This window comes from Rhipicephalus sanguineus, chromosome 6 (assembly GCF_013339695.2).
Source record: "Rhipicephalus sanguineus isolate Rsan-2018 chromosome 6, BIME_Rsan_1.4, whole genome shotgun sequence".
NCBI lineage: Eukaryota > Metazoa > Arthropoda > Arachnida > Ixodida > Ixodidae > Rhipicephalus > Rhipicephalus sanguineus.
The window spans coordinates 2,396,217-2,409,632 of record NC_051181.1 but is presented as its reverse complement, the minus strand read 5'-3'; the positions used below and the strand labels follow the sequence as shown (position 1 = coordinate 2,409,632).

Here is a 13,416-nt window from a genome sequence, read left to right as displayed (position 1 = left end):
GTTTTCGCAATGGGTGACGTTTTCTTGTTGTTTTTTTGTACATGTTTAGCTTGTGTTCCACCTACTACGCACTACTGTATCGCGCGACTAAATTAACTATTTACTTCTTGTTCATATGGATGCTCCTCAACAAAAAGAAAGCCCGTATTCCTGCACGATGAGTTGAAAGAGAACTTTGTGCACTGCGTGCTCAAATATTCATTCGCATTTCTTATTCAGTTCTCCATGAAATGTAGGACAGTTTATAGGTTTACTGAGGAAAGCTACGTGGCTGACAGCGCTTTACAGCTACGGAGACGTTTAACACGCACACGCTTGTTTTTTATTCCAGTAACAGTAGACTAAGGTAACTGTACAGCACGGAAATTTCTTCGAATGATTACTTGCACGACATTAATGGAACAAAGGTCCGGTTATTTCACGGGACTAAAGTACCCTTTTTCATTCGAATAATGTCCGCTGCCTTCTGTCAATCTAAACAACGCAACACAAACGCTCAAGATAATGTAAAGAAAAAAAGATGTGGCTTCGCGTGAAATTACTACGACATAATTGTAAACTACGCCATTTGGATTATTTTGACCATCAGCGCTCTTTAACGCGCATGTTAATTTAAGTACACGGGTGTTTTTGTATAAGTTTCGCCACAAGTTAAAATTGCGCAATGCAACTCTGTTTTGCGATTTCCGTGTCATTTCATTTTCTGTTCTTTTTAGGGGACAATTTAAGTGTCGAAGTGTCAGACGTGACTTAACAGAAATATTTCTCTCTAGAGAGACCATGGGACCGTACACAACTAAAGCTCGTCGCGTAACGTATAAACAACACCTAACCACAACGCTCAAGTACCTTTTTTTACCACCGCGCCGCTAAAAGGCTATATTCAAATGAGATTTAATACTTCTCATCTTTAGGGCAACGCCAAGTGGACCTTGCAATGCGCTTGAACCACAGAGCGCCAGCTACACTGATATGACTCGTGACGGAGGGTACGACGACCACACACAGCACTCTCGACAAGTGCACTCTCTGATCTTATTACAGTACATATACAGCCGATCAAGGCCAAATGCTTCTTTACATCCCGTTAGGCATACGTACGAGCGGTTAAACTTGCACTAACGCAACGGAACAAACCGCCTTTCGAGGATCTGTATGACGTACGCGCACATGCAAACACAACGGGGCTAGCAGACGACGCACAGAGCAATCCACACTAGACGCGGTTCAGCCAGAAGCCGCTAGGCGGCGACTCCGCTCGATCTCGTGGCCAATTGCGCTGTTCTTCCCCAGCTAAGCATGTACCAACTCGCCCAAATCAGTCTTGCCCGACATCAAAGTTATTCACTTCGTTCTGTATGCTACTCTATCAGATCAAAGAGGTCCAACACACATTAGGGACGCCGAAATTTGGTGGGCAATGAAAACTTTCAAGATTCAGCGCATTTCCAAGTGAGCTCATGCCAGTTTTCCGAAAATGAACACTATAATCAGTCCAATGCACCCACGTACGGCGAGCTAAATAAAAGTCGCACGCCAGTTATAACCGGTTGTAACAAGCAATTCCCATCCGCAACCTACCTGCTCATAGATACTCGTTAAGACGAAAGCCTCATTTGTCTCGCTGAGCGGCGCCTTAAGTGAAATACTGCAGGCAAATTATGTGATGACGTCATAATGACATCACAGACCGAGCAAATTTGTAGCGTGATCGTGACATCGTATGAACACGTCATCACGCGACATCGTCGATTGGTGGAAAGTGCACCAATCTCGGAGGTCATGCAACACCACCTGAGGTAGAGAAACCTTCTGGTAAGAACGAACAGTGCAATCTACTGAGCACACATCAAGGTAATTTAATCTCTCACGCTGCAATTCGTTATGTGTTCCACGAAGTATGGTTGTAAGACTTAATACTTCACTAAGTGCGAAGCAGCCATTCGCCTTTAAGCGTTACAGAGCGTAAGATGCGGCCCAACTGTTATGTTCACATATCACCTTTTCATAGTCAAGGTGGCTGATGGAGGCAGCCACTGGGACCACTGTGAAGCCAGAGCTGTGTAGAGCCAATCCACAGACCGGTTGCCCTTCACTGCTGGTATAGGGAAGCTGCGAGGCCATGCACAAATTCATGAATTATGCAACATGCAGTTGTGTGCTCTTTTGGCAAGACACGCAACCACTATACTAAACAGCAGCAATGCTGCGGGAACAATCACCGATGGTGCTATCGTTAGGAAATATATCTACCCAGAACGTTGCAACGGCTTGACGATGAAATCTTGAATGAAAATGTTGCCATTATAGTGAAGGAATGAAGACCATGGCATCACGGGCTGAACGATCACTAAGAGAGGAAGTCACCATGAGATAGACGCTCGAACCCCACCATCTTCTCCCTGTGTCCTTTTCTGATCTACCGCCTGTTTGTTAGGCTCGCCCAATAAGCATCTTTACATTTGGTGGCTCGTACCGGGCACCCACATCACCTGCGCCCTGGAACTCCGATCCCGCACGCTGCCGTCGACCATGCAAGCTGACGCTGCCCAACAGACTCGCAGCCGCTGTTTGCCCCCGGTCCGGTTCGCCAGAGACACCCCCCGATATTAGCGGGCACGGACGACCAGAACGTCGAGGACTGTCGTCCTGCTAAAACGTTGGTGGACCCAACAGGTGGGATGACGCTGCTAAGTTGAAACTGTGAACTTTGACCTCGCTAACTGGCGAAGCTAAGGTATATGGACCACGAACTTGAGCCGGAGAACTGGTCCGCTTTCAAAGAGGCAACATCCGCCGTTTTCGGTCGCCCTGCCGTACGGCAGTTTCGCATTGAACGTCTGCGCACACGGGCACAGGAATCAGATGAACCTGTGGCGACACAGTGCGCACAAACCAGCGCAGCCTCCGCCTCGTCACTATCTAGGAGGGCGTGACACAGCTGCATGCTACACCACGCCTCAGATAGGGACACCGCCACCGCAGCGTCACCGGAGGCTTACGTCACCGACGGTGGCTATAAAGCCAAGCTGCCAAGCTCGGAACAGATCATTCCTTCGCTACCCGACCGGGCGCAGCGTCGGTATGCTCGCCCCGCTGCTGCTACCTGGTTAATAAACAGTTGTTACGTTTTGTGTTGGGACGCGTCCTTCCATCGACACGGCATCCCACATCTGGTGACCCGGAAACTGAACAAACCGCACCACTATGGCCGACCCGCAAGCCCTTGCCGCTCTTCGGCAGCAAGTGGAACAAATTCAATAGCAACTTCAGCAACAGCAGCAGCGCATGCAAAATGGACCGCATTCGCCCGACGATTCTGCACAGCTTCTTGTGGACAACGCCCCCCAAAGCTTCGTTCCGACGATCGCTGTCAACGCAGATGCTGCTACCACTGCGGCCACTGCCGACCTGGACGTCTGGCGTGTCACTGTCAAGCTTCCGCCATTTTGGGCGGACTCGCCCCAGGTATGGTTCGCCCAAGTCGAGGCCCAGTTCTCCCTGGCGCGCATTACACAAGACCGGACCCACTACGACTACGTCGTCGCCCACCTGGACGCCCGCTACGCCAACCAGGTCCGTGACATCCTCGCCAACCCACCAACGGCCAACTTGTACGAATACCTCAAGAGCGAACTCATCCGCCGGCTGTCACTCTCGGAAGACCAGAAAGTGCGACAACTTCAGTCCGCAGAACTTGCCGAGCGCAAACCTTCGCAGTTACTCCGCCACATGCGTGCTGTCGCGGGTAACATAGAAGTCCAGGAATCTTTCCTGCGATCACTCTGGCTCCAACGACTTCCACTGCACGTTCAGGCAATTCTGCGGGCTCAGCTGACGCTACCTCTCGACCAACTTGCCGAGGTCGCTGATTGCGTGATCGAGGTCTCCTTGCCGCAGTTGTCCCCCACAATCCAGGCTGTCGCCGCACCGCTAAACACCACCGAGCTTGCACGCCGTATAAACGACACCGACCGGCAGCTCACCTTCATTCAGCAACGCCTGGGTGAAGGTCTTCCGATGCACCAGCGCTGCCACTCGCAAAGCCGCGTCCGTAACACTACTTCGTCGCGGGAACCCGATAACAACGGCCGCCCGTGTTACTACCACCGACGCTTCGGGGACAGAGCACGGCAGTGTCGACCACCCTGTTCTGCTGGGCATGCGGAAAACGCCAACGGCAGCTTGTAGAGACGGCCGCAAGCTGCCAACCCAGAGGCCGTCGCATCTTCGTGACTGACGAAATCACGAAGCAGCGGTCCTTGTCGACAGCTGTTCCGACATTTGCTGCTACCCGCGATCCCACCTTCAAGGTCCTCGTCCGCCTACATCTTTCGAGCTCAGTGCGGCAAAACGCTCCACAATCAAGACGTACGGCTCGCTCCGCCTGCACATCCAGCTCAGAAACTTAGGCCGTGACCTTCACTGGAACTTTGTCATCGCCGACGTCGCCGAGCCAATCATCGGCTCAGACTTCCTGGCCCACTAAAACCTCCTTCCGGACTGCCGCAACGACCTCGTCATCGACGCAACAACGGGACATTCCACACCAGGTCAGCGAACGACCGCCCAACAGCCAAGCATCAAGGTACTCAGTGTTGACAATCATTCGCCATACCACGCCATCCTCGCCGAATTTCCCGGATTGACGCGCCCCAGCGGACTGCCACGCAAAGTGCAGCATACCACTGTGCACTACATCAGGACCACTTCAGGCCCCCCGATTTTCTGCCGCGTTCGTCGCCATGCCCCGGACCGCATGCGCATAGCAAAAGCAGAGTTCGAGGCCACGCTCTGCGAAGGAATCGCCCGCCGCTCTGACGGTCCCATGGGCCTCGCCACTTCACCTTGTTCCAAAGAAGACCGAAGGCTGGCGGCCCTGTGGGGACTACCGTGCCCTCAACGCACGCACCATCCCGGACAGGTACCCCGTCCACCACATACAGGACTTCGCCCATCGCATTCATGGCTGCCACGTGTTCTCCGTACTAGACTTGGTGAAGGCCTACACAAAGATACTCGTTAATCCGGATGACGTCCCGAAAACCGCAATCTTCACTCCCTTTGGCTTGTTCGAGTTTCCCTTCATGAGCTTCGGCCTGAGGAACGCTGGACAAACCTATCAGCGCTTCATCTACGAAGTCGTCCGCGGCCTCGACTTCTGCTTCGTTTACCTTGACGACATACTGGTATTCTGCCGGGACGCCGAAGAGCACCACAGCCACCTTCGTCTGCTGTTCCAACGCCTCGATGACCACGGTCTACTCGTCAATACCGAAAAAAGTACGCTAGGCGCTTCCGTCGTAAACTTCCTCGGCCACGAAGTTTCATCTGAGGGAACTCGGCCTTTTCTAGAACGCATCTCGGACCTGCAAAGTTACCCTCAACCCACCACCGCTAAAGATCTTCGCCGTTTCCTCGGCATGCTGAACTTTTACAGGCGTTTCGTGCCACACGCAGCCGACTACCAGGCTTCCCTCCATGATGCTTTGGCTGGGCTACGAGGAAACCAACCCGTTACGTGGACACCGACGTTAACGAAAACTTTCGAAGAATGCAAAGCCGCCCTCTGCACCGCCACGCTCCTCACCCATCCCGTGCCAGACGCTCCCTTGGGACTCTTTACGGACGCATCTAGCTTCGCCATCGGCGCCGCCCTCATGCAACGCGTGGTCAACACCTGGCATCCCTTGGCGTTCTTCTCCAAGAAACTCGCAGCTCAGAAAACGACCCCTTCAACCGCCAGTTCCACTGACTACAGAGAACTTCTGGCGATATACGAAGCAGTGCAACACTTTCGCCATATTCTCGAAGCACAGAACTGCACCATCTATACCGACCACAAGCCTCTCACCTTCGCGTTCTCTCAACGTCGCGACACACTCCCTCCTGTACAGCAGAACCAACTCTCGTTCATTGCACAGTTCACCACCGACATCCAACATGTCAGCGGGAAAGACAATGTGGTCGCCGACGCGCTTTCACGTGTAGCAGCCATCAGTTCCGCGCACATAACAGCGGACGTCCTCGCCGAGGCTCAGACTACGGACGCCGAACTGCAGGAACTTCTCAAGGGCAGGTCCTCACTACAGCTGCAACAAGTCCCCATTCCAGGGTCGACAACCACAATCTGTTGCAGACATGTCGACCGGACGAAGCAGGCCCTATGTGCCCCTGTCCCATCGCCGTCGGCCTTTCAACCAGCTCCACAACCTCAGCCATCCAGGCATACGCGCGTCTACACGCGTCGTGGCTGACCGCTATGTCTGGCCCTCCATGCAGCGGGAGTGTCGCACCTGGGCGCGCTCCTGCATTCAATGCCAACGCGCTAAAGTCACCAGGCACGTCAGGTCACCACTCGGAACATTCCCTCAGCCCTCCGGTCGGTTTGAGCACGTCCACCTCAACATCATAGGACCCTTTCCCCCTGCTGGACCCTATCGCTACTGCCTCCCCACCATCGATCGTTACACTCGATGGCCCGAGGCATGGCCCCTCGAAGGAATCACCGCGGAAGATGTCGCCTCTGCCTTCTTCACCGGCTGGATTGCTCGTTTCGGCGCCCCCCGCCGCGTAACCACCGACCAAGGACGACAGTTCGAGTCGCACCTTTTCAGGCTCCTCGGACTGACCATCGGTTTCGAACGCTTGAGGACCACCAGTTACCACCCCTGTGCCAACGGAATGATCGAGCGTTTCCACCGACAGTTCAAAGCAGCCATTATGTGCCACCCGGACTCAACCTGGCTCGAGGCCATCCCAGCCGTCATCCTCGGTCTTCGCGCCACCTTCAAGCCGGCCATGCACGCTACACCAGCAGAGCTCGTCTACGGGGAACCACTCCGTCTCCCAGATGAATTCCTCGCCGCACTGCCATCGAGCACTACGACGTCAGACCCCGCCGACTTCGTCGCCCGACTCCGACGCACCATCGCCGCCTTACGCCCGTCACCTGCAGCCCACCACTGCAAGCCTACACCTTTCGTGTTCAAGGAGCTAGCTTCGAGCACGCACGCTTTCCTCCGCGACGACACCGTCCGCAGGCCTTTCCTGCCACCCTACAGTGGACCCTACCTGGTCGTCCATCGCGACAACAAGAGCTTTACCCTGCGCCTGAACGGAAACGACGTCCGCGTCTCGATTGACCGGCTCAAGCCCGCATACATCGCTTCGAACGAACCGGACAGCGCCATCCCAACCACAGGCATCTATCCACAGCCGCCGACGTCGCAGCCCGCTCCGGTCACGACACGCTCTGGACGTCTGGTACGCCTCCCAGATTTCTACAGACCCTGAGGGCTCTGCACTCCGCGGGGGGTGATGTGGCGACACAGTGCGCACAAACCAGCGCAGCCTCCGCCTCGTCACTATCAAGGAGGGCGTGACACGGCTGCATGCTGCACCACGCCTTAGATAAGGGACAGCGCCACCGCAGCGTCATTGGAGGCTTACGTCAACGACGGTGGCTATAAAACCAAGCTGCCAAGCTCGGTACAGATCATTCCTTCGCTACCCGACCGGGCGCAGCGTAGGTATGCTCGCCCCGCTGCTGCTACCTCGTTAATAAACAGTTGTTACGTTTTCTGTTGGGACGCGTCCTTCCATCGACACGGCATCCCACAAACCTTTTGCAGCCGATATCAAGGACATAATCAATCTCTGCAGCGCGTCGGTGCCTCATAATAATAATTGTCGAGGGTTAACGTCCCTAAACTGTGATATGATTATTAGACACGGCGTAGGGAGGGCTTCGGAAATTTCGACCACCGGGTGTTCTATATGCGCCTCTATGCTCGTCGTCTGTATGCGACCGCCTCTATGCGCGTAGATGCGTCAATGAGCGAAAGTACCAAGATACAGCATATTACGAAGGGTGTCGACGACGATGATTTCTAGATGTTGCTCGCGAAGTCCTCTAGCACTGGGTCCGTAACTCTGTGCCATAACTATGACGAATTGAAGGCCCAACGAGCTCTCAGGCGACGTTCATCTGAGACGATCCAAGTCACATGCGCTGGACATCATGCCTGACCAGAATTACCGTCTCGCACGCATAAAGACTTCGTGCTTCAGGAAGTGGCTCGTCAGCTTGCTCTCCGGCCTTTTGCTCAGCGCCAGGAGTCCCACTGCGGCAGCACGTTGGCCCCCGTGCTCCGACATGTGATTTATTCGTTATAAAAGTTCGGATCCTCAATCAAGCACGGCTTGACATGACTATCCGCAACCTACGCCTCGACGCTCACCATCACGCCGTCGCCGCTCCTTGTCACCCATGCGTCGTCGACCAGCCCCTGGAAATTAGGGGCTTTTCGAAAATATGCATCCATGCATACTTATTTGTGTGGTTGCATATCTCTCTGACGACTCACGCGGTGAAAAAACAACAGGAAGAAGCCGCCGCGCGCTACTCCGGAGCGCTAGTTCCACACCGTGCCGTCTTCGCGGAGACAACTCCGCCCTTTCTGCAACCGGCGGCAAATGCTCCCGCCCGAACAATGTTGGCACCTCGCAGACAAGAGCTGCGACCTTCAGTACGCGCCGAATACGTTTACATCGACGCACGGAAGCGATAAAATGGCCTGAGGAGAGGACGGCACACTGCGGCGGATACCTGATGACGTTCCGGGACGGTTTGACGAACTTTCGCCGTGAGTACTGAAGTCTGACGAAACGAAGTCGTCTTTCCTGTCTGTACTGCTATCATCATCCAGAGGTTCCCATTCAGACTAATCGGAATCCGTCGAAATTCGCCGTTTCCGGGAAGCACCCGCGGGCGACGTCGTTGCCATGTCTGAAATAACGAGCGCCCACCTACCCGACTGCGAACGAGCCTTAAAAATGTGCCCGCAGCGAAAAACCGGAACTCACAAGCGAAACTGATAAAAAGCACGCTCGTTTACCCTTTGGATGGCGTTAACTGTGCAGAAGCGCTAAGAGAGCGCCATAATTTGAACTTAAAGTCATCGTTAGCATACTAACAATAGGAATAGGCGTGGTCATGAACGTGCTAAGGCCAGTCCAAAGGCTTCCAAGGAAGGCGTGCCTCGTAGCGCACGTCAGCGAAGCTCAGAGTGAATAATTCTTCCCTCACGTGCTCATCGTCTCTCAAATGTTTCAACTGTCTGCACCCTCAAGGTCTGAGTTAGGTGTTCCTGCAGTGGTATGTCGTGTCGGCCTGTTGTGCTCCTTCGATGTCTGTATGGCAGACTCGTAATTATGTTCAGACCAGTGGATGTCGCTCACCGCTGCTGCCGCCCCGCCCGTCGGTGCCGCACTGTTGCACAGAAAGCGCTCGGTGTCTGAAAGGGCGCCGTTTTCATTGGGGGTATCTTAGAGTCGGTCGCCGCTGAACTTTTGGAGTTCCAGTTCTGGAAGCTTGATGAGCCCTGTGTTGCCGGTGAACAATATGGCCGTTATGCTTCTATTATCCGTACCTCCACCGGGCATGCTCTTTCACTGTAAGGGTCCAAGTCAGGTTCGCATGCGTGTGGTGAGCGCTTGGTATTTCCGCACGCCAGCATACTCCTCGGCGAAGTCGTCGTCGTTAACGTGAGGCTCGATGAGCGCATCTTGCTACTTCAGTTCTTTGGCGATGGCCTCCACTTCATCTCTCCCTGTCGCGATGCAGTCGTCTAACTCCAAGTCATCTCTGGTCTTCAGTAGAATGAACTCCTCGCTCAGCTTCCCCAGCTTGACACCGCCCTCTTTGTTCGGAGACGCTCCATCTTTGTTCAGTCCAGTTGTATCGGTTGTCGCTGAAGTTCTTGTAACAGCTGAGGATACCGGGTTTCGGCACCGAAAATTGTTAGAGAAAGATTTGTTTTCAGCAATTCGATGATGCCAAGGTTTCTAAATGATACAAGTAGATTATTTTACATATTTACAACTGGGTTAGGGAGATGAGGATCTTTCGTTCTTCGTTGTTCGAAATGGCTTTCGTGTCTATTCGGCCGCCGAGTCCGCCCGCGCCGGTCATTCTCTCTCCCTCTCTCGTTCTTGTTAGCGGTGCCGTCCGGGTCAGCAAGGGGCAGTACGAACCTGGCCATTATCCCGTTCACAGAAACATCCCGCAGATGTCCTAATCACCCCACCTTTCTTGTGGGAAAGCAGGTGACGGCCAGATACCCGGCGACCATTCGCGCGAAAGGAATTATCTTCAGCAGACACAGGCGCCAGCGGTGTCGGCCCCGGTGAGGTTATCGCACAACGACAGCCTGGTTTCCGTCAGTTCGTCGTCGCATACTCCAGCAGAACGCTCACAATGGCTGAGTCAAACTGCAGCGTTACCGAAAAAGAATGATTGGCCACAGTTTGGGCGCTTGTCAGGTTCCCTCTATACCTATATGGTCGCAAGCTTGGTGTAGTTACGAACCACCATGCATTATGTTGGCTGTCTTCGCTGAAGGATCCGCAGGTCGCCTTGCCCGTTGGGCTCTTCGGATTGAAGAGTATTAAATCCGCGTTGTTTACCGTTCCGGCCGCAAGTATGCTGACGCTAATGCATTGTCGCGGACATCACTATCCACTAACACTGCATCCATATCCCCAATAGATCACACGGTGTCAGCTCTTGACGTCGACACCGTCTCACTTGCACAGCGGAGCGATCCATGTGCAAATTTGCTTGACGTTTTATCTGAGGCACCCATACTTACGACCACTCGAGCACTGCGACTCCAGGCTTCGCACTTCAGCATTAGAGATGGCCTCTCAACCGGCGCACATACTCACCAGATGGTAGGAAGTAGCTCCTCGTTGTTTCCCGAATAACGAGGAGCCACTGCGCGTGCAATCACTACAATCGGCGCGTCCTTTCACTCCGACCCGCAATGTGCTCACGTCGGTGTCTGCAAGGTTTATGAACGCATACGGAAAAAGTATTACTGGCGCGGAATGTTGACCTCTGTTCGTCAGTTCATTCGCGCCTGTCATAATTGTCACCGACGGGAAAAACCACCGCATCCTGCAACAGGTTCACTACGGCCGCTTCCGTGCCGAGACCACCCATTCGACCGCGACAAAATTGACCGTTATGGACCATTGCTATGGACCACGGTAGGCAACCGATGGGCTATCGTTGCTGTGGACCACCTGACACGATAGCCTAAACCGCCGTTCTTTACGCGGCGACAGCTAAGAATATCGCATATTTCATCCTCAATCGTTTTGTCCTCCGTCACAGTACTCGTCGCAAACTTCTCAGTGCCGTCGCCATGTATTTCTCTCCGATGTAATTCAAGCACATCTCCGTCAATGCCATATTGTACACCGGACGAGCACTGCCTACCACGCTCAGACGAGCGGTCTTACTGAGCCGTTTAATGGGACGCTGGGCGACATGCTCGCGACGCATGTTGCATCTGATCAAACAAACTGGGACCTGGTTCTTCCATTTGTGACCTACGCGTATAACACCGCTACGCAAGTCACAACCGGTTTTCCCCTCCTTCCTACTGTACCTCACACACTATCGGCAATTTGTTGCCATGCGCACCAGATGCATTCGAGTGCACGGCCATGTCGGAAGCTGCCCGTCACGCTAAAGAATGCCGCCAACTAGACAAGCAGTTTACGGCGACCGACCAACAACGTCAGAAAGAGGCCCGCGATGAAGACCACCCTACTGCCGCAAAAGCTCGCACCTGGAACACTTGTGTGGCTTCATGTACCATCATCCACACCTGGTTTGTCTACCAAACTACTTTCAAGTTGCCATGGTCAATACTGCGTGGTCAAGCGCACTTCACGCGTCAATTACACCATTTAACCGCTTGCGCCGCTCGGCGAACGTCGTCGGCGTGGGCATGACAGTGTTCAAGTAGACCGCTTGAAGGCGTACTTCGACCGACTTGTTCCCACGTGCTAGATCGCCAGGATGGCTTCATCTTTTTTGACGGTAGCAATTATAATGAAGGAATGAAGACAATGACATCACGGGCTCAACGGTCATCATCACGAGATAGGCATCGAGCATCTTTTCCCTGTGTCCTTTTCCGATCTACCGCCTGTTCGTTAGGCTTGCCCAATAAATGTCTTTACACGAACATTCTGACGCATTTTTGGATAGCTTGAGAAATGCTGGGCCAAGCAATATACAATGTGCAAGTCTACAGGTGTACAAACCAAAACTAATTCAACGTTTCTTTTCGTTCCAGTTGGATCGCTTGGACTAGTATTTTAAAAGTTATTGATTTTTTATCAAATTTTCTGGGACTGCTGCACGAGCGTTTGTATTGGCTTATACACGAAATATTTTTTGCTTGTTTACAGCATTTATGTTATGAAAACTTAAACTGCGCTTAGGACGAGACACCAGAGTACAAGCAGACAGGACGATAATGATAAAACTCACGGGTACCTTTTATATAGCATTTTCAAGAAGAAGGTAGTATTGAATTAGCTACTTTAATGTCTCATTCGGGAAGTTCAGAAGAAAATTATATTTTCGAATTGAACAGCTTGAAGTTTGTGGCCTATTTATTGGTCCGGTTTCCTGTTGAAGACTCACCCCACATAAGCCCTGTCAACCTTCTCCTCTAAATTAGTCCTTATCTTTCATTTTCTCACCTGTCCACAGGCTGTCCTTCGTGATTGCCAAGTGCTGGGTAGACTGGAACACCTGGCAGGTATTTCTCGATGGCCTTCACTGTGTATTCCATAATGCCCAGGTTGCACAATCGTGACGTGTTCCATATGTCGTGTGCCACCATGTCACCCGTCCAGATGACATAGTCAATCTGCGTGCAATGAGTATGAGGTTGAGATGCTATTGCATACGCGACAGTCACTCAGATAAGTAACTCTCGGCAATGGCGTTGTTATACGTCACGTGTTTGCAAAAGCTCAGGTCTAGCATTCTTAACTAACCGATTCATTCCTTTTGTGGAAAGCAGACATGACACTGTTTGCACAACTTTTTTCTTGTATATATCACGAACCCTCGTACTGGACGTTGTCAACGGGACGATTTCGTTTATATATATAGGTACATGTGCGTTCATTAGGAAAAGATCCAGCTAAAATGTCGAGTGCATATTGAGAGAAAATTTGTTTACAGAAATGCAAACAGGTCGGTCTGAGCTATAGTTTGCTTTGGCCTGCCACTGTGCACTGGAGAAACGAGACAGGGAAGCAAGAGAGTAGTGAATGACGTTGGTAAGATAGGGAGGTGTGCATATAGTATTGTCACGTTTGGACAAATCTGAAGGCGTGCATCCAGTCAAATGCTGAAGGGTTGAAAGGCGGTCTAGTTGATATAGGTTCATTCTGGAATAACAGCAGCGCAAACTAACGGGACAGTGCTCTTGTTTGTGTTGCGCTTCTGTGCTCCGGTAGCTTGCGCTGCTATTATTCCAGTATGACCCAGTCAAATGGCTTGTAGGAAGGCAATGACAACTCCTATAACCCTAGTTGCGC

The 13,416-nt window shown here is 52.5% G+C and overlaps 1 protein-coding gene across 1 annotated transcript in view; it reads right to left on the bottom strand.

Annotated features, from left to right (window-relative positions):
• LOC119395570 (sphingomyelin phosphodiesterase) overlaps positions 1 to 13,416 on the bottom strand; it is a 661,730-nt gene that overhangs the window by 407,838 nt on the left and 240,476 nt on the right. Inside the window, exons 5-6 of the mRNA XM_037662549.2 lie at positions 12,568 to 12,737; positions 2,002 to 2,112 (exon numbers count right to left, since the gene is read on the bottom strand). Of these exons, the coding sequence (XP_037518477.2) occupies positions 2,002 to 2,112; positions 12,568 to 12,737 (281 nt within the window). The remainder of the gene's footprint in view (positions 1 to 2,001; positions 2,113 to 12,567; positions 12,738 to 13,416) is intronic.